General features: G+C 38.4%; 1 protein-coding gene across 2 annotated transcripts; it reads right to left on the reverse strand.

Moving 5' to 3' along the window:
• Positions 1-1,897: 1,897 nt before the first annotated feature.
• Positions 1,898-15,996, reverse strand: LOC110837911 (fatty acyl-CoA reductase wat-like). 2 transcript variants are annotated; one of them, XM_087358927.1, is made up of 9 exons: positions 15,609-15,996; positions 6,491-6,702; positions 5,586-5,834; positions 5,121-5,266; positions 4,621-4,730; positions 3,674-3,869; positions 2,901-3,149; positions 2,537-2,794; positions 1,898-2,359 (listed from the first exon to the last, which is right to left on the reverse strand). In XM_087358927.1, the coding sequence occupies exons 2-9, from the start codon at positions 6,698-6,700 to the stop codon at positions 2,233-2,235; spliced, it is 1,545 nt and encodes a 514-aa protein (XP_087215053.1). In that variant the 5' UTR covers positions 6,701-6,702; positions 15,609-15,996; the 3' UTR covers positions 1,898-2,232. The 2 variants fall into 2 exon arrangements, with proteins under 2 accessions (XP_087215053.1, XP_087215054.1); XM_087358928.1 differs by having other exon boundaries at positions 2,901-3,146; positions 15,609-15,994.
• Between the last annotated feature and the right edge of the window lie 4,373 nt (positions 15,997-20,369).

The raw sequence follows: 20,369 nt of genomic DNA on the forward strand, positions 1-20,369 counted from the left end.
AATGGTCTGATGGAATAGGGATTTTTCTGTAATTTAAGGAGTCCTGTTATTGTAGGTGAGGTTGCACTGTAATTATAGTATTGGGTTTTTGGTGAATTAAAAAGTATTTATATTTTTGGGTTATTTTTTGTATTTCTTTTTGATATTTTGGTGTAGGATTCTGTATTAATTTTGTAAATGAATTTTTGTTTATAAATTGCGTAATGTATTGTTGGTATTGTTCTATAGAAAGTATAATAATAGTTTTACCTTTGTCAGCTTGTGTGATTGTGAGTGCATTTTGTTGTAATTTTTGTTTTATAGTTTTTATTGTTTTCCATTCGTTTGTGTGTATTTTATTATATTGTGTATTAATTTTATTTTGTTTTATTAAGTGTTCAATGTTATTTGCAATTAAGTGACGTATGTGATCTTATTTATGTATAGGTATTAGGTTTACAGCTGTTACAGCTTCTAATGTCAGGTTTTCGATCCATGTTTTATGTTTGTGGTGTAGGTTGTATTTTAATCCTTTGCTCAATAAAGTGTATTCGGGTTGTGTGAATTGGGTATTTGTAAGATTTTTAATACGATAAGAAAAGATACGATAAGCTTCATTCTTGTCTACCTAAACTTTCAAAATATTTTTGACAGCCTATGAACGTGAAAGAAAAACAGAGATTAAAGAAAATAATATTTATCTATTAGAAGTAGAGTTAAACCTCGGTTCACGAAATTAATTCGTTCCTGAAGGTCGTTCGTAAACCGAAACTATTTCCCCCATAGGAATTAATGTAAAATAGATTAATCCGTTCCTGGACCCCAGATAATTGCTTATTTAAAATTTTACAACAGTACTTTGTGCACACGTTCTTAACACAAAATCAATGGAAACCATTAAATCTATCACAAAAAAGATAAACACAACACTAAGCAGATCAAATATAGACGAAAACGTTATTTAGTTTTACCGTACATGTATGGATGAGAGTTGACGGCATAAGTGGAAGGTGGTGAGGAAGTGAAATGTTATTGTTTGGAAGGGGATCCTTTTTCTTTTTTCTGTCTCCTGGCACCACTCGACTCTGCATCAGACTCACAGGGCCTCTGTCTCACTAAAAAGTTGTCCAGTGTGAATGGTTTTTGTCTATGTTTTAAAATGTTTCTAAAGTGACACATGACATTATCATTGAAAATGTTTATGCTGCGGCTTGCTACTGCTTTATCGGGGTGATATCGTTCCACGAAACTTTGCCCCTCACCCCATTTTGCACAAATTTCATGGATCAAAGAAGTAGCAAGATCAGAGACACGAACACCATTTTCATGTTTGGCTATGATTTCTTTCGTAACATCTATCATGATATCGACAATAATGGTTACCTAAGGAACATCCATTTACTCGGCATTTTTGTTACCTAGGAAACGTCATCTGTTTACTCGGCATTGTTGTTACCTATAAAACATTTCATTACATTACCTTACCTAACATTACCTTACCTTACCTTACATTACAATACATTACCTTACATTTCATTAGATTACCTTACCTTACATTACAATACATTACCTTACATTTCATTAAATTACCTTACCTTACCTTACATTACCTTACCTTACCTTACATTACAATACATTACCTTACATTTCATTACATTACATTACAATACATTACCTTACATTTCATTACATTACATTACTTTACATTACATTCAGCTACCACAGACCCATCTTAAGCGTAACTAATTCAAGTTAAATAAGCAAAGTCTTAATCAAACCTTACTCAATTGTAAAGCGGGTATAAAGGAAATATTTAGAATAAAGACAGTTTATAATCTTCCTTTCCGTATAGACGTATTTACGTCAAATTCTCCGGAACCGTGGTTCCACTGACAACTTTTTCTTTTCACATTGCTGCTATCATTGTCTTTCTTTGGCCCCATGCTGGATCATTCTTCTACGAATACTGCCGACGCTGATACTCCCAGCTTATCGCTCCACGATGTTGACGGCTTGCGTGTTCGTAACTCGAGACACAGTACGTAATACGAGACGCTCTGTGTTCGGAAAATTAGTTCGTAAAATGAATTGTTCGTGATCCCGAGGCGTTCGTGAACCGAGGTTTGACTGTATTAATCTTATTTTTGCACATACCCTTAACAATTAAGTTTCTTTTATACTTATTATATACCATACCAAGAATGAGCTGTAGGAGCTTCAGTCTTCAAGACAACTAGCTTATGAATTGTTTTCCTACAACGGTCGCTTATCTCCGGCTTCTCCTCCATTCAACCAAAAAATAGAGGTAGTAGCCAGCCAGCACAGCCACAAAAATATGAAGAAGAGAAAGAACTTCACACACTGATGGAGCCAGTACAGCCTGTAACATGCAAATAAAAATTTAATATTTACAAACATAACCTATAATTTAACACACTACAAACATATTTAGTTTTTAATATTTTCCTTCTTTTGTAGCAGCGTTTAATTTCATTGTATATACTCATAAATAGCAGAATATCAGTGTCACAAGCACCAAGGATGCAGGGCAGTCTACCTGTATCTCTTCCTGATAGCTTGTGGGAGTTTCTTTGGGTCATCCTTGAGCACAAATGTGCGGAGTCCCATGAGACCCTGCCTCAAGTACAGATCCCAATTCAGGTTACTGATGTTGAAGTCAAAAATCTCTCGGTCGTCTTCACTGAGATTGTTCCACATATGAATCATGTTCTGGTTAGAAAACGTCCACTGTCGATTGCGGAAGTATGAAGTGGTATCTAATAACTTGTGTATTTTCTTGTAAACACTCATCAACCTTGAATATAAGCAAACACACATTAGTTGTTCTATAGAATAAACATTCAAAGCTGGGTCTCTAATTTCAGCATATTTATTCCAATTCTTGTTACAATTTGGTGTACCTGGGCTTTTGTCCAATGGCAAGCAATGCAGTGTCTCCCACTAGTGCTGGAAGAAGGTGAATCAGCAATGCATACAATTTGTACAAGACGTGCACATGTATCAAGGTGAGATTAACCATCCACACTGCATTATCAAATGGTACCTGCCAGCTGTGCTTAATGTTCTTGTTAATAAAGTCGCCCCAGGTAATTGGATTCTCACAAGACGACACGTAGTTGTATACAGGAATAGCTCCAGTGCCAGACCTGCTGAAGATAAGCGAAAAGTTAGCCTGTGTGAAAATTATCATCTTGCAGGGCAACTATCCCATGAAGGTACGTATATGATGAATGATGTTTCTTATTAATATATTTTAATCACATTCCAGGTGAATTACAAGTTCAGCTTTCATTTTTCTTGGGTAATGAATCTTGGATGCTGTTTGTTTTTATTGGTGTAAAGAAAAGCCATTGTAAACAAAATGTAGGAATGGTATTAACCGAATACAATAGCACAAATCGCTTTACACATACAGTATTCTTCAAAACAATGAAATAGAATTGCAAATATATTAAGAAGTAGAAATATGCACAACGGCAAATCACCACATTTTTTTTATTGAGTTTTGTATTTGGTGCTGAAGAAAGAGAAAATCTTGAGATTTAGGCTGGACTCACTTGAGTCGAGAAGTCATTGACTCTGGTGTCTCATTCCATGTCTCTCAAAATATAAACTAACTGAAGAATCTAATTACAAATGTTACTTGTGCCTTTATTTAAGATCAACAATTCACCTTCGCTGCTCATGAATATGCCAGGCAGAAGTCACGAGAGCATTAACTGCCATGTCACAGGGCACTATGTCCCCAACAAGTTTTCCGTTGGAGTATATGGTGCGAATCCACCCAAGAACCACGCCCACTACTATTCCTGTCGGTCCATATAGGTTGTCAGTCCACCCTGGCAAAGTCTCCCTTCTCGTACAGTAGACTAAAAGGATAAAATTCATAACATTGATCATTTGCAGAAACAGGATACAGCGAAGCTATCTGCCAGGCAAAGGTAGATCTCGTCTGGAATATTACACCATATGTCTGGTAGTGGTTGATCGATATTTTACTGGAGTTTACTGCCTGGAAGTAGTAAGTTTTTCTGAAATGTCAGTAAGAACCTATCAGAGTATGTTTCACAGAATCCCATAAATGAATGAAATTTATTCTTATCGCTGTGAGAACCTCAATTGTGACTGTATCAACATTTTCATCCGAAAATACACCAGTTTCATCCAATACAATTTACGATTGTTAGAGTCGTAGCTTGAATATTTAAAGCAAGGAACATCTTGGAAATAAAATTGTAGAAATTGTGTTAGCTCAGTTGGATATAAAAATATCGAAATCGATTATAGATATATTTTGAGATTGTAAACAAAATAAAAAACAGCGTATTTCTGATGACAGTGCTGAAATCTTTAAAGCCCATACCGGTATAAAGTAATCTGATACAACTTCTCTAGAAATGCATTTTTTTATTTATGCAATTAAAAGTATTGTCTGTGTTGATTTCTTCCTGTGTACTAAAAGTCTTGTTCACCAAAATAATATTAAAACTCACAGTGCTATTTTCTGTGAAATATTCTTCATTCCGTTGAAATTTAAGTTTCCCTAAATTATATTATTAGCCACTGTAGTATTTGTCCATCTGACAAGGAGATATAACCTGCAGTAATCATTCTACTCACCGATGGATGGTCTGAACACTCCGACAGGAAGATCCTTGCCGACAGTTCTCACTATATCTTCAGCTATTGCTTTGGTGTAAGTGTACGTGTTCGGCCAGGCACCCAAAAGCCTTATGTGAATCAAAGGAGAATTCAAAAATTTTCTCAACAAATATAGATTCCCCTTTTAATCAGCATGAACGATTTATTCTTTTCAAAGGAGACACAAAGTGTTAGCTATGCTTTAAAATAAAAAAGTTCTAAATAGTATTTAGATGAGCATTCTGTATTAAAACATAGGTTATCAAGCAGAAATATGTTTTAATTCATGAATGATAAACTTTATATATTATACCACATATAGATATTCATTTAAGCCTATGATTAATGTCTGTTCATTACACCACTGCAATAAACCGGGCCCTCACATCGCTATAAAATACATCAAATATTTAAATATTAGAAGTTCAGCAAGAGAAAATTCTAAAGTCAGGACAAAAACAAATCTGCAAGAGACTCACTTAGGAGTAATGGTGGCCAATTTATTATCGTCGAGAATTTCGACTAACTGAACAATCCTCTCGACAGTGGTGGGCGGGTCGTAGAATTCTTCGTCGATGGATGGGCGGTTGCAGTGACTGAACGCGGTGGATACGTGAACCACCACCTACAGAAAAATCCCACAACACGTAAGAATGAAAATTAGCTAAAACTGATCTTCACAGAGCCATCACGAAACAAAATATTATCACAAAAATGTATGACGCCTCGCTGCATAAATTGTTCTGGACCTCATCATCTGTAGCTTATGTTTGTAGGAGCGTCTTTAACATTTCTTCCTTCTCCAACCATCGAAAGTACGAAATCTTTCTCCGGTACAAGACATTCTATGACTTCTTCAAGAGAGTTGAACTGTATCATTGCTAATCACATTCGGAACAAAGATATGGTGCCATCAGGTAAAAAAATAAGATTATTGCACTGACCTTGATGTTCGGACAGTCTTGACATAGCTGTAGAACCTCTCGAGTGCCAACAACGTTAATGGCTGTGGCGATTTGGAGCTTCTCGTCGAATCGAACAGTGGCTGCCATGTGGAACACAATGTGCACATTATCCACAATGCGCTGTCTGTCGCAAGGACTCAAATCCAGACCCGGCTTTGAGCAGTCGCCTTCCACAGGAAGGATCTTCTCTCTGAAGCCAGGCTGTACTTCTCTCAACTTTTCAAACAGCTGCAATAATTCGGAATTTCTTTTCTGTGATTCTTCGTCACAAAAGTGTACAGTGTTTTTGAAAGAGATTGGAAATAATGGAATAATAGTCAGATGTAGGTTCAATCTGAGTGTCCAACAATTTGCTAAACAGTTTCATGTATCGTGCTTATGCGTTACCGTTCAATCGAATAGTGGAACTCAATTTCAACGTCACTCCCGCCACTGCACTTAATTTGTGCAATAAGGAGTTACTCCTTTGTTCGCTTTGTTTCCTGAACCAAACGCCACGTACGAGACGACCGATACAGAAAAGCATGTTCAGGAGCAAAGTGGCCGTTTAAGGAAAGAGTGGAAACATACCGACGTTTATTTCGACATGTTACAATTCCAAGCTTAGTGACTATTGATACAATGGTAAAAACTAAGACAAGACTGTTGCTGGATAAAAGAGTAGAATTAAACCTCGAAATAAAGAAAATGCAAGAAATCGGCGCTAAGATCTACCACTATCGAATCAACTCGTAAGAATTATGAATTAAAAGGCGCATGGTCACGAACACAAATTTCCTTGTTTTTATGCACAGAACACACCACTAAAACTGATGTCTCGTGCTTCGGAAGCACCTTGTGTATTGGCTGGCATTAAAATTGTTGAACAATTCGTTCGCACTCACCGGGTCCTCGAAAATTTCCTGCATCCTGAGTCCTACGTCCTTGCCTTTCTTGCTTCGGACCAGCAGGTAGATGCTGCTGAGATGTGGGCAGGACCGGAGCAGTTTTTCCACGAGAACTTTGCCCATGAAGCCCGTTCCACCCGTGATCAGAACATTGGCGCCCCGGTAGAACTCCTGCACCGTGGTGCCTCTGTTCTCTGACAAGTGCATATCTGAAATTATAAACGCAATTAAGACACGAATTCAGAACATTGTACCATTTTTAAGCAATATTTCTTCGGAGACGCACAGTCCTTGGGAATTCCATATAACGAAAGACTGTATTGAAGATAATGATTTGAATTTTGAAACTTCATGTATGCAAAAACGTCTTTGCATCCAGCTTACTGTTTATCTCACACATTTGATCATTTTAGTCTTAATTTACGATTTTTGTACGGAAGTAATTTGAGGCGTTCAACGTCTTTTTCTCGGATATTTTTCCGAATTCAGTTCGGGATTTTTGTGCTTGTCCGTGTCGTTTCCATTTCACCTTATGCCATCCCCAATAAATAGTCGTTCTCATCGCAATGACCTAAAAGTTCTTCACGATTCGACTGTAGAATCGATGCATAGAAGTAATAAAATCAGTTTATTATGTTACTTGGTCCTTTTCTTTAATCATAATTTAATTACTTTAGGAAGAAATCAAAATCCAATGTCGATTATTATTGAAGAAATATTTCCGTACAAATTTAACAATCGCGAAAATCTGACTACAACTGGATGTGAAAGGAAAACGGCCGAAAGGGAGACCGAGGCAGCGATGGCTCGACACGTTGCATCAAGATCTGAAACAATCCGGCCTACACCCCAATCAGGCACACGATTGCGCCAAATGGAGTCAAAAGGCCAAAACATCGGACCCCCAAACCACACTTTACAAACGCTAAAGAAGAAGAAGATTTCCGTACAAATTTACCCACTCTTTATAAAAGTAACGTTAAGTGAACTTAAATGTAACTTTCATTAAGTGATTAAAACCACAGCCTTAGTAATTAATCCTGACAGAAAAAGAACGTTTCTGCAAAGTACGAATATGATCCACATTCACAATGGACGGCCGAATTTAAAGAGTCACCTTGTTCAAGGTTTCTCAATGATTGCAGAGGCGTGCCTTTGTATTAGGATTATATTTTCTCTATATTTTCTTCTTTAAGCATACAGCGACTTTAGCATGTCTATTATTCACCAATGACTGTAAGAACCCGACTTGACTTATACGTTTATAAGCAGCCATAGTCCGTGTACCTGTGATTCAAAGAAATTTCTAATTTTGCTTTCTTCTGTAACATGTCTTCCGGTAGCTAACTAACTAACTAACTAGATGGCTCAGGGAAACCGAATGTTCATCACCGAACTATCCAAAGCCCCCACCGGCCCCTGTACTAACCAAGCAGAATCCAATTTCCGTTGTCCCTCGGTAAATCGGAAATTTAAAGAAATTTCAGCAGAGTAACAACAGAATTTGAACCGATGACACTGTCCAAGACTTCCGTCTGTTATTCAGTTCCAGATTTTATTTATATCTGGAAGTGTGTAAATTGAATATAAACCTATTTAAGTCCTAGAAAATCAGTAACTTCAGGCACGCTTCACATCTTGCCGAAGTGAACAGACCCGTAGTCTTCAGCCTGATGGTATCTTCCATTATGTACTAACGCTCTCCATGGTACTCAGACCTTCGTGAGAGGCCAAAAGTAGCTCAGCCACTTAAGAAGTTCTCGGCATTGTACCGCACATAAAGGCCATTACCATCTTCAAAAGATCCCGCCATTTGCACTTGCCCTGAATCAGACGAAATCAGTCCATAGCATCCTATCCTATTTTTCTGGTTGATTTTCATATTATCTTCCCACAGATATCTTGATTTTCCCAGGCGCCCCTTTCGTACTGGATAGCCCACCAAAAACCTGTATGTACTTAACTCTTTTCCCATGAGTGCTACATGCCATGCCCATCTCAGCCATATTAACTGATTAAGTCTAATTATATTTGGTGTGGATTACAACTTATAAAACACTTCAATGTGCAACTTTCTCCAGCCTCCTTATAATTCACCCCGTTTGGGTTCAAAATTTTACCTGAGCACACTGTCATATAACCCGTGTCAGAGAAAAATATCCACAAAAATACAAAAAACTACAGGAAAATTTGTACTTCCGTACATTTTAATGCTTACATTATTATACAGCAGACAAAAGTTTCGAAAGTAAATGGTTAACAGGCTCTACTCCAATTTATTCTGTTGTTAATTTACTAAAAAATTAAATTTATTATCTTTATATTATAATTTTGGCCTGCATTCTTGTGAACGGGTATCAACACATACTTAATATTCACTGTATTACCTCTTATTTCACCCTTTTCTAACATATAATAGCATTAATCTTTAATACATAAGTGTTCCATCCATCCTCTCGCCAGTTAGTCTCTCCATCCTTGAAATAATTCTACCGGTAGTGACTACTCATCGTGTGGAAAGTCAACGAAGGAGCAATGTTTCAGTCCAAGGAGTAGATATTTGAAAAATATACATTCTTTAAAGATACTGTCCCCATAATTTATAATCTTAATCGATTGGTTAGGTTTTATTGCATATTTTTACACTTTACCTGAGTGATCCAGAAAATGATTGAGAGCTTGTAATGTGTAGAATAAAGTGTTTTCTGCACCTAATGAAATGAGTAAAATATATTTGAAAGATTAGAATTTTTGGTTGCATTATTATTAAGTTATATTATGTTACGTGATGAATTGACTCTGCAGTGTAAAATATAGAAATCACAGGTCCATTCTGTACACTTAATGCCCTCAATTAGTTATTCTACAGATTACCCACAAAACGTGAAAAATACGAGGCGCGTCTCAAAAGTAAGTATCCCACTCGTCCCACAGCTAGCAAACCTTATATTGCGCGAAGCGACTGTGCGTACGTGATAGAGCAATGACGTAGCATGGCGCATGCACTAACGGCACTTCCCGCGTTCTAACAGTAGCATTGTTGCAGCTGTTGAAGATGGAGGTTCTTATTCCAGCTCCCGCCGACTGTGTAGTGCGGTCAGTGATAACGCTAGGCCGCACACGGTTCGACGGACAGCAAGTCTCCTGCAGGAGTTCAGCTGGGAGGTGTTTAATCATTCACCCTACAGCCCGGACCTCGCTCCCAGTGATTTCCATCTTTTCCTACACCTCAAGAAATTCCTGTCCGGTCAGCGTCAGCGTTTTGAGAATGACAGAGAGGCGGAGATGGTTGTCACACAGTGGTTCCAATCCCAGGCGGCAGACTTCTACGACACAGGTATTCAAAAGTTGGTCCCACGGTATGACAAATGTCTCAATTCCGGTGGCGAATATGTTGAAAAATAGCTGGACACTTGCTGTATCTGTTGCAATAAATATTTCCATGAAATTGTGTTTTTTTTCTGTAAACGGCCCCACGGAAACTTACTTTGTAGACCAGCCTCGTATGTTTACCCTATCTGATCTAGATCGTTGTATTTTCTAAATACCTCGTGGTTTGCATTATAACTTCCAAAAAATTGGCCACTTAATGGAATAATTAGGTATTCTATGATGAAACGCATACATTTTCTTATCGATAAATTTTTTTCTTAAACCGTACATTCAATATATAAAATGCCCGGGAATTCTATGTCATTAGAATCACAAAGTGTTCATTTGAAAGATAATGAAGTACACTTACTTCTCCCAATATGTATTGATGAAATTTATACACTTTAAGCTTAGCCACGCACTTGGGACTTTACCTGAAAAGAAATGACGAAGTCCGAAGTGATCTTGCCTTTATATTCCGTTTTTCTATTGCTGAATGACGGCGCCGAATTTAGTATACAGTCATTAAACAAGGTACCGCCATTTCCTTCGACGTAGGTTGACGACTATTCGTTCGTGATTATTTAAAACCTACTACATAATGTATGATTTAAGGTAATCATAGTATGACCTCTGAAAAGTTAATAAACACCGACTAGACCATACAGCACAACAATCCAGAAGACAGAAATCTTGATACTCATCGCCCTGATGACGGAGGCAGTATGACCTCTGAAACGTCGGTAAACATCGACCAGACTACACAGCGCAACAACCCAGAAGACAGAAATCTTCATACTCATCGCCCTGATGACGGAGGCAGTATGACCTCTGAAACGTTGGTAAACATCTACCAGTCTACAAAGCGTAACAAGCAAGAAAACAGAAATCTTCTTATTACATTTGCTTGTAGTTTTCCCTCATATTTCGAGAACGTCTCCTCCTTCCACAAATCTTGATGTCTCCAACTGTACTTTTCAAATAACTTTTTGGGCTTTTCACACTGCACTCTTCCTTAACAGCCATTCTTAACATTTTATTTGAAAACACTTCTTGTGTGGTCTATTCCCCGTTGCTTGAAACAGCTCAGCATTCTTAAGAAATACAATGCATATACAAAAGAAAATGCATAAATAAAATAATAAGAAGGGACTAAAAAATATGTTTCTGGGTTGTAACGCCTCATTCTGCCTAGTAGAAGTTAACCAAAGTTTCATTAATCCTTGCTGCCTCCTTCCCCAAGCATTTATGGAAAAGTATGTAAACATCCATCCAACTGCACTGTTGTACAGCCATCTTTGTACTCAGGGCTATGAGAACCGGAAATCCTACTGCCATGATTATAGTTCATTAAAGCATATCGCCTCACTCAGACACAGTTATTTTACATATCTTGCATAAGAATTTCCACCACATTTTACTGTGCATCAATTTACTTATTCGATTGTGAGGATTTGACGGCGGTGAGTCTGAAGATGACTGTCTTCTGGTTTCTAGCACCGTGAAAACTTTCACCAGACTACAGAGTGCAACAACCCAAAGAAAGCCGTCTTCACCAAATTAAAAACTTTATTCTTTCTGGTTTATTTAGCGACGTTCTCGGTATCTCAAAATACACAGGGTCTTTCTGTACGTTTATTAATACAAAACTATAATGAAAATGTGAGCAAAATTAAGGAAATAATCGTGGTCTACTTTGAGGTTTTACTTTCTTGAAATTGTGTGACGAACTGAATTAAACCGAAAGAAGCTTCAGTCAGAGCACCTGGTCTCCTGGCCGAGATGTAAACCCAGGAAGCTTCTAAACAAAAGTCCATGCAATGTTATGATTCATCTTAATGCATATCTTCTTTTAGTACAATTTTGCACATGCTAGAAATAGTCAGACATTCAACACGTGTCACATAGTTTCCTTTCTCATTATTTTGTACAGTAAGAGTCACTTCTTTAAATATTTGTATATTCATTACCGCTCATTACACTCACTGTTACCTTCTTGGAATACAGGCATAGAACTCATTTCAAGGAAGTGCAAAGGTAAATTTGCATTAACAAATAATAACGTAGGTCGAAACATTATTCCTACACATTTGACTTCCATGCCATAAATTTAAGTAAGGTCACAATTATTAACCGCCCTGCTTTATGAACAATATCAATAAATCGTGACGAAACAACTATTCATGCTATATCAGCATCTCTCAACGTTTATACTTGTACGTCATTTCCCTTCGTGCCTTATACCTGCAACTCTGATAAACTCTGCTGTATAAAGTTTGGCCAGTAAACAGTTTTAACTGAAACCTGAATCAGGGTTTGCATTGTCTTCCTGAGCCTATTTCGTCTGAAGTATTTCGCTGCTTTCACAGTCCCTCTGCTGAAATCCCAAGGGTTAATCCACCTTAAAATCTTTCAGTCCTCCATGCAGATTATATTCCCGATATGTTTGACTCCGAACATCGAACTGCGCTCTTAAATCCAAAATCAGCTCACTCGAAGCTGATTCCCTGGTACAATTAACACGAAAATTACCCGTTGAGGAAACGGATGACCGATGTCTGGCTGTTATCGTTAGACATTAAATCCCCGGAAACAGAACCCGCAGTTTTAAGACCGACAACACCAAAGCACGCCACCGACCACGTTCTTAAGGCAACTTCATCAATTTGCTATCCTCACAGCCCAACTCCGTAAGATCCATCTTGATGTTATCCTCCCATCACCTTCTTGGTCTGCTGAGTGCTCGTTTGCCTGAAGAATTCCCTACCAAAATCCTGTATCATACTTTTCCTCCGCCATGTGTGCTAGATGCCCAGCCCTTCGGAGCCTCCAGGATTTGACTATCCTCACTAGGCCAGGTAATACTTGTAATTCAAACAGCTCCTCGTTACGCATTATTCTAAGTTCCCCACTAGTTTCACACCCCCTTAGGTCCAAATATTCTTCTGTACACCTCGCTTTGAAACAATTGTAATAATGTGATGTGCTACCCAAAAGTTAGGAGGATTTGAATTCGACGCGGGAACCGGATTTTGAAGGGCCTGTCGCCGCTAGATAGGGCGAGCAGTACCCTTTCTGAATTAGTGTGCCAACAGCCCTGAAGGTGAGGGGCCAAGTTCTTGAGTCTCGTGCGTTTTCGTAACGTTGTGTTGTAGTGTTTCGGAGATTTTTAAACCTGCATAAATGGCAGATTTTAAGGAGCAAAGAATCTTCATCAAATTTTGCTTTAATTTAAAAAAAACTGCTGTAGAAACCCACCGCATGCTTGTGGAAGCATTTGGTGAGGATGCTATGGGTCAAAGTAAAACTTTTTTGTGGTACAAACGCTTTAAGGATGGACGAACGCCTGTCGACGACGATGAGCGTTCAGGACGACCATCGACAAGCACAACACCTGAAAACATCGCGAAAGTGCGAGAGACTATGGTTGCAGATCGTAGACGAACAAACCATGATGTTTGTGCGATCGTTGGAATATCGTACGGGTCCGTGCAACGCATCTTGTCAGACGATTTGAACATGAGACGCATGTCTGCAAAACTTGTGCCGAGACTGCTTAGCAACGACCAAAAATATCATCGCGTTCCTGTCTGCACTGAAGTCAAAGATGAAGCCACGGATGACCCCAACTTCATCTCCAAGGTCATAACCCGTGATGAGTCATGGGTTTACGGTTGTGACCCTGAGACTAAGCAGAAGTCGTCGCAGTGGAAGTCGCTAAATTCTCCGCGGCCAAAAAGGCACGTCATGTTCGCAGCAATGTGAAGTCCATGCTGATCATTTTCTTTTGACATCCAAGGCATTGTCCACAAGGAATTTGTTCCCCCTTGTCAAACTCTCAACGGGAAGTTTTAATATGAAGTTTTGAAGCTGCTATGGGAGAGCATTAGGCGCAAACGTCCGGAAAAGTGGGAGAATAGCTGGGTTCCCCAACATGACAATGCGCCCGTCTACACATCGCTCGTTGTTCGGCAGTATTTGGCTTCCAAAAACACGACAGTGATCCCCAAACACCCCATTCGCCTGACCTCGCCCCCTGTAACTTCTTCCTGTACACCAAAATGAAATTTCGATTAAAACCCTGTCGTTTTGATACAATTGAGGAGATCCAAACAGAATCACAGGAGGTGCTTCAAACACTCACACTCGAAGACTTCCAGGGATACATGGAATCATGGAAAAAACGCTGGGATCCATGTATCTATGCCAAAGGAAACTACTTCGAAGGAGACCACGACCATTCTGTTGAGCGACGTTTAGAGACGGGGTTCAGTGTTGTGAGAGCATATCATTGTTTATTTTCTGATGATCTGAACAGTCAAGGGAATCACAATCTTGAAATTACATGTTTTTCCTAGAAACGACTTCTCTTGAAATAAATCCCATATGAATAATTTACTCGGATGTAGGACTGGATTAAAGGGAAACCAGAAATATCCAGAGATTTGATCATCTGGAGAGTCATTTGAGGTTATTCGCTGACCGAGAAACTCTATCTTGGAATCTCCTTCAACCACAGGGTGACACACGTGCACCTGATTTGCGACTAGTAGCAGCTTAAAGGCATTACGACGAATTTCCACATTTTGATTTCGCTTTTTTGTTTCATAAAAGTAAACTTTCCATGACCCGAATGGCAAATCCATAGCGTCACTGTTACCTCATACCTTCCTTCAAATCAGCTTTGCCTGTTACCTTCTTAACTTTTAATCCGTCGAAGTTTTTCGAGTTCAAACTTTGTTGACGTCTGTACCTTCGTGTAGTCTCGTAATTTCTCAATAACGAAGAAGCTATTCGTCTCCATTTGCAGGGTATAATTGAATTATCCTTAGAGGGAGACTATTCCAGCCTCCATAACTTTGTTAATCACGTACAATCTGCAAGGCGTCACAACGCATGAGACCACGAATCACATTCTCACCGTTCTGTAACCCTCAAATTTATATTTTAATTAATTTAAAGCATTGGATATAAAGAGAATCGAACAAAGTTGGCCCTGCATGTGTTACAGCGTCAAACATAGACCGTATCGGAGAGAGTGTCAAAAAGACCCAAGAATTCTACCGGGGCGCCAGTGTTCTGATCACGGGTTGAACTGGTGTCATGGGCACATTTTGGTGGGGAAACTGCTCCAGGCCTGTTCACATCTTAGTATCAACTACCTGCTGGTCCGTAGCAAAAGAATGTCCGTAATTTACATGCGATTACGGAGATCGTGTAATGAAATAGCAGAGATCAATTTCCCTTATTTTTCATCCGACGTTATTAGTTCATGATTAACATGTCATATATATTTGTATAAATTATCAAAAATAACTGATTAGACGTCGATATCGAAGTAACGTGAGGTTGTTAATGTCCAAATAAGGAACAATTGTGCACATCTAATCGGAGAAATCGGCGTTGTGTGCTTTTTCTGAAATCATCTAAAAAATACAAAAATCAAATATTTATAACTGTCATTTATAAAATGAACACCGTAATAACTGAAATGGCATATAATGAGGACTCCAAAGCAGTAGGTCAGTCTAGATCTGCGCAGCAATGCATATCAAACAAAGTGCGCCTATAAAACTTGTTCTTGATTACATAATATCATATTATTACACTATATAATCGATTCGCCCTATTTTCACAATACATGAAATTATCTTAAAACTCTTTACTCATATTATATGAATAATTATATTGAAGAAACAGAAGGTGAAACAAATTATTTCTTAGCAGGTCATGAGGTACTTACGGAGATAAGAACGAATACTGCTGTCTTCTGGGTTGTGGCGCCGTGCGGTCTACCAGATGTTTCAGATGTCCTTCTGCCTCCATTAACAGGGTGACAATCAGTTCCTACTGGCATATTCAGTAATCACAAGAAGTATGTTGCCCCCCAATCCCTGGCTTCAATAGAATAATAATATAGTGAACGGCGGAGTGTAGTGGGAAAAGACGGGGAATCGAACTGGGTTACGTCAGAGGCGGGGACCAGGTGGACAGCAACAACAAAATACCGGATTACACCGAACAATACTTACGACTGTCTCAATCCACAAAAACAGTCGTCTATTAATATGACCTCAGTCGAAAGCAACATCACAAATATATAAAAAATTGGTAGAGAACAGAATATTAACTCTGACTGTCAGTCCCAAAACAACATCAAAATTATATTATCGTAAAAGCTAAACAAAAACAAAAATTTAGTGCAAAACATGAAACATTGTCCAAAGAACACCTGACAAATGCATTCACTACAGATAAGTAACTCAAGGCAGCTGCCCTCCGCCACGACGGTGACCTTGAATACACAGTCAATAAGAGCACGAGACAACCTGCAGAGTGATAATTTCCCCAAGTATCATCGAACGGGCAGAGTTACTAACCATGGAACTGATCTGGCAGGGAGCTGAATATCAAATGCCCCGAGGAATGGTGCTACATCGGAAATGCACGTTAGGGTTAGGGGTGGAGAAAGGATGAAGAAAATTAATGGCGAGGGGAAGGAGGAAAGGCAAAGTGTATAAAGATGGCGTTGAAAGGTAACGAAATAACGGTGCTTTCATTTGATAAAATAAACAAGTAATTACAGAAATCGACATTGCCGGCCCGCGGAAACCTTACAACTCAAGAATTATGTAAACTCTTATTGAAGTCAGTGGATACGGACACTACAATTTCTATGAAACACTTGTAAGTACCAACGGAATTACATGACATCATAATCCAGAAGTTAAGCCTTCATCATCAGGGTGATGAGGCTTTATCGCCCTGATGATGGAGGCAGCAAGGACCTCTGAAACGTTCGTAAACTTATACCACACTTCACGTCGCAAGAACATAGAAGTCTTAATTTTAAGCTTAATACTTTTCCCTCAGGTTAGTAAAGATCTACAAGAACATCAATAAGTTCCGCAGTGTCTTATCTTACTTTGGTAATCGTGAGTGGAAGTTCACAAACAACAATATCCAAGGACTGTGGGAGAAACTAAATGAAAATGACAAGAAATTGTTTGACTTCGATATCGATGGCCTTGACTGGGATAATTATTGCTAAAACTATGTCGGGGGAATCAGGATATACCTGATGAAGGACGACCTCTCCACAGTTCCACAGGGTCTCGTAAGACAAAAAAGGTACATTAACATTCTATAATGCAATGTTCAGGGCACAGTCAAGATAACTTTAAAGAAGTGAAGTTCACTTGCAATAACAAATCTCCATAAATAATCATATTTCTCTCTACAGTAAGTACAGTCCTGTTATTGTAATTCTATTGCAGACGGATTAGCTGCATTCAAATTTTTAGAATGCCTTTAAATTAATATTGATTATGTAGAAACTATTTCCAGAGAATGATAATAACAGAATCTGGAATTTGTCATGTGACCATTTTCACACAATCAGCTACTTTTGAGAAAAATTGTAACTTGTTTTCCTGTGATATTGTGGAAAAGGTTATTATGTCGCTAAATGTCAATAAAAAAGGAGAAACATTATATGTCTATGCAGAAATGCACATAATTATACAGTCAGCTGTGTCTTTGAATTGATATTATTGTGCTTTAGTAACAAAACCCTTTTCACTTGAGCCACCTGTGAATAACGAAATGCACTTAGACGAAGACAACCCATAAATTGAAGATTTCTGTCTTCTGGGTTGTTGCGCTGTGTAGTGTGGTCGATGTTAACCAACGTTTCAGAGGTCATACTGCGTCAATCATCAGGGCGATGAGTATGAAGATTTCTCTCTTCTGGGTTTTTGAGCTGTGTAGTCTGGTCGATGTTTACCAATTTTACAGAGGTCATACAGCCTCCGCCATCAGGGCGATGAATATGAATATTCACAATATACACGGGGCAACAACCCACAAGACAGAAATCTTCTTACTCACCGCTCTGAAAACCTCATATCTTAAAACCCTTATTTTTTTACACACAGATTGGAACTTTGTTTTATGCAAGTGTCTATGTATGCAAGGCGTACTAAATTTCATTCGGATTTAGATCTGGTGAAGTCTGTAAATTGTCCATGTACTAGGTATAATTTATGCTCTGGTTTTCTTGTCAGATTACGCTGGATACATCAGGCAATAAAGGCTGTTTTGCTGATCCTGGTGGTGATGTTGTTGTGGGCGATATGGACCATCATTTTAGAGAGACAAAACTGATCTGCTTCTACTCTCTGGTTATGAGAGGCAACACAAGTTCACTTGCATAATGTCATGATGCCTCTCAATAATAATTCACATTCCTATGTGCATAACAAACGTCTGGACCATCTCTCTCTTATTGTTTTCACAAGATCAGGGAAGAAATATGCACTCTGTTCTAGAGAACAATGACATCTTTAATTTCTATATCTACCTTTTGTGTTTGTTATGGTAATTGCAGTTCTATTGTTGACAAATGGAATGAAAATACACTGTTATGTAATCATTAATTCCTTTGTTGATATACCTAATCAATAAAGACTAATGACATTGTGTTACTGTGAATAGTAATAAATATATAATATTCTGGAACACACCACAAGTAGATATTAAACATCTTTAGAAACCCTTCTTTGAATTCTGATATAAACAAACTACAGCCCACAACCAAGATGCAGCGTACACCAACATTTCAGTAGTCTAAATGTATACAATTATTTACCTATCCACTTATTAAACCTTGTACTTAGTTCTAAAATAGAATGGTTAGTTCAACGTACAATAAACTATATTATAAAAGATAAGGTGCAATAGCTGTTTAATAGCAGCACGTGGTAATTTTTTCAGTAAATATATATTACAATTTTTATGGTATTCTTTACAATGCTGACTGAAAAAATTTTACAGCAATGCCAACTCTTCAATTTAGAGTGAGGTATACAATGGTTTAAACATATGATTGCATTGGTTTCATAAGGTCAGTGGACATGGTCAATTGACTACTTTTTCTTTGAGAATAGATGCTTACAGAAAGTGATGAAATAATAAATAATGAACATAACTTAATTTTAATAGATATCAATATTTTGTAGAAATTAATTTCAATAATCAATGGAAATTACTTTATGCAGTTTTAACAAGTTGTTGCAGTAATGTTTGTACCAACACACACACACACAGGGTGAGTCAGAAGTATTTTTAAAACTTCGTGTGCGTGTTCCAGGACCAAAAATAAGAAAAATAATATCCTATGAATAAGGGGTCGCAAATGTTTCATTTTCGAAATAATAGGCAAAAATATGTTTTAATGATTTGACATTATATCAAAGTGAATCCAGCTTCCAGAAAAGATTTTCTATTAGCGTATGGGCAGTAATTGTTGGCGACATGCTTATTGGTCCACACATGCTTCCATCGCGTCTAAGATTACCTTCAAATCGGTGATTCGTAAGAAGACACTTGCCACGTCTCGTTGAAGATGTACCACTGAATACAAGAAGACAAATGTGGTTTATGCACGACAGAGCCCCAACACACTTCTCCCATCGCGTCAGATATCATCTCAATGAACAGTACTCTCAGCGATGGATTGGGCGTGGTGGCCCATAGCATGGCCACCGAGGTCACCGGACCTGACTCCATTAGACTTTTATCTGTGGGGTCACTTGAAGTCCGTCGTTCATGCACCACCCATAACCAATGAGGACGACCTATGGGAATCTGTGCAAAATGCATGCCAGATGATTCGAGGAAACCCTGGTGTGTACGAACGAATTCGTCAGTCTTGTGTACGTCGTGCTCGTGCATGTGTGCAGAATGGAGGAACAACTTTGAGCATCTGTTACAAAGAAACATCCCTATCCTTATACTTGACAATAAAGGCATGCATTGAAAATTATTTTTGGCTATTATTTCGAAAATGAAACTTTTGCGACCCCATGTTCATAGGAACATTTTTTCTTATTTTTAATCCTGGAACACGCACACGAAGTTTCTAAAAATACTTCTGACTCACTCTGCATATACTTGCAGTGTACCTGCAAAGCGGTTTTTATTATGTATTGTAACTGTCCCTTTGGTTTCCCACCACACGTCACACTGCTTGTTTAATATAGTCGTAGCCTGGCTCTCATATGGTTACAGCTTCTTGACGTGGGTATGTGTAAAGATAGAGAAAGGGATTTTCGATGATGGTGTGAGGTTGTCGGTATTCACGAGTTTCCGATTCCCAGGGCATTAGAAGGTGGAGCAGGTTTTCTGCACAAATGGACGTTTTTTCTGTATTGCATTGATGGACTACACTTTATTGTTCCTTAGTACGTATGTGGCTTAATCAATATTCACGGAGGCAGCTAGATGGCTCGGCTGTTCCTTTGTTCTTTCGTATGTTTTCTAAAAACACCCCCGCTCAACCGAAGGACCAAAACTTAAGAGAGCGCCCCGCAACCACGATCGCGCTTAAATACCCCTGCATTACGTAATTTGGTATTAGATTTGGCTTAAATGCGGCGATCTGATACGTTCCTCCACAACGGCGGGAACGCGCCTATAAGCTGTGTTTAAATTCAATTGGTCC

The sequence above is a fragment of the Zootermopsis nevadensis genome, unplaced genomic scaffold (genome assembly GCF_977971745.1).
Source record: "Zootermopsis nevadensis isolate Lab colony 2312 unplaced genomic scaffold, Znev_1.0 Znev_ptg000030l, whole genome shotgun sequence".
Classification (NCBI taxonomy): Eukaryota; Metazoa; Arthropoda; class Insecta; order Blattodea; family Termopsidae; genus Zootermopsis; species Zootermopsis nevadensis.

Excerpts from the sequence above, each read along its gene's own strand:
- LOC110837911 (XM_087358927.1), bottom strand. The coding sequence starts at position 6,700 with ATGCACTTGTCAGAGAACAGAGGCACCACGGTGCAGGAGTTCTACCGG. Across the intron at positions 3,150-3,673 it reads CATATTCATGAGCAGCGAAG|CAGGTCTGGCACTGGAGCTA; the intron begins GTGAATTGTTGA and ends GCTTATCTTCAG. Across the intron at positions 2,795-2,900 it reads GCCATTGGACAAAAGCCCAG|GTTGATGAGTGTTTACAAGA; the intron begins GTACACCAAATT and ends CTTATATTCAAG.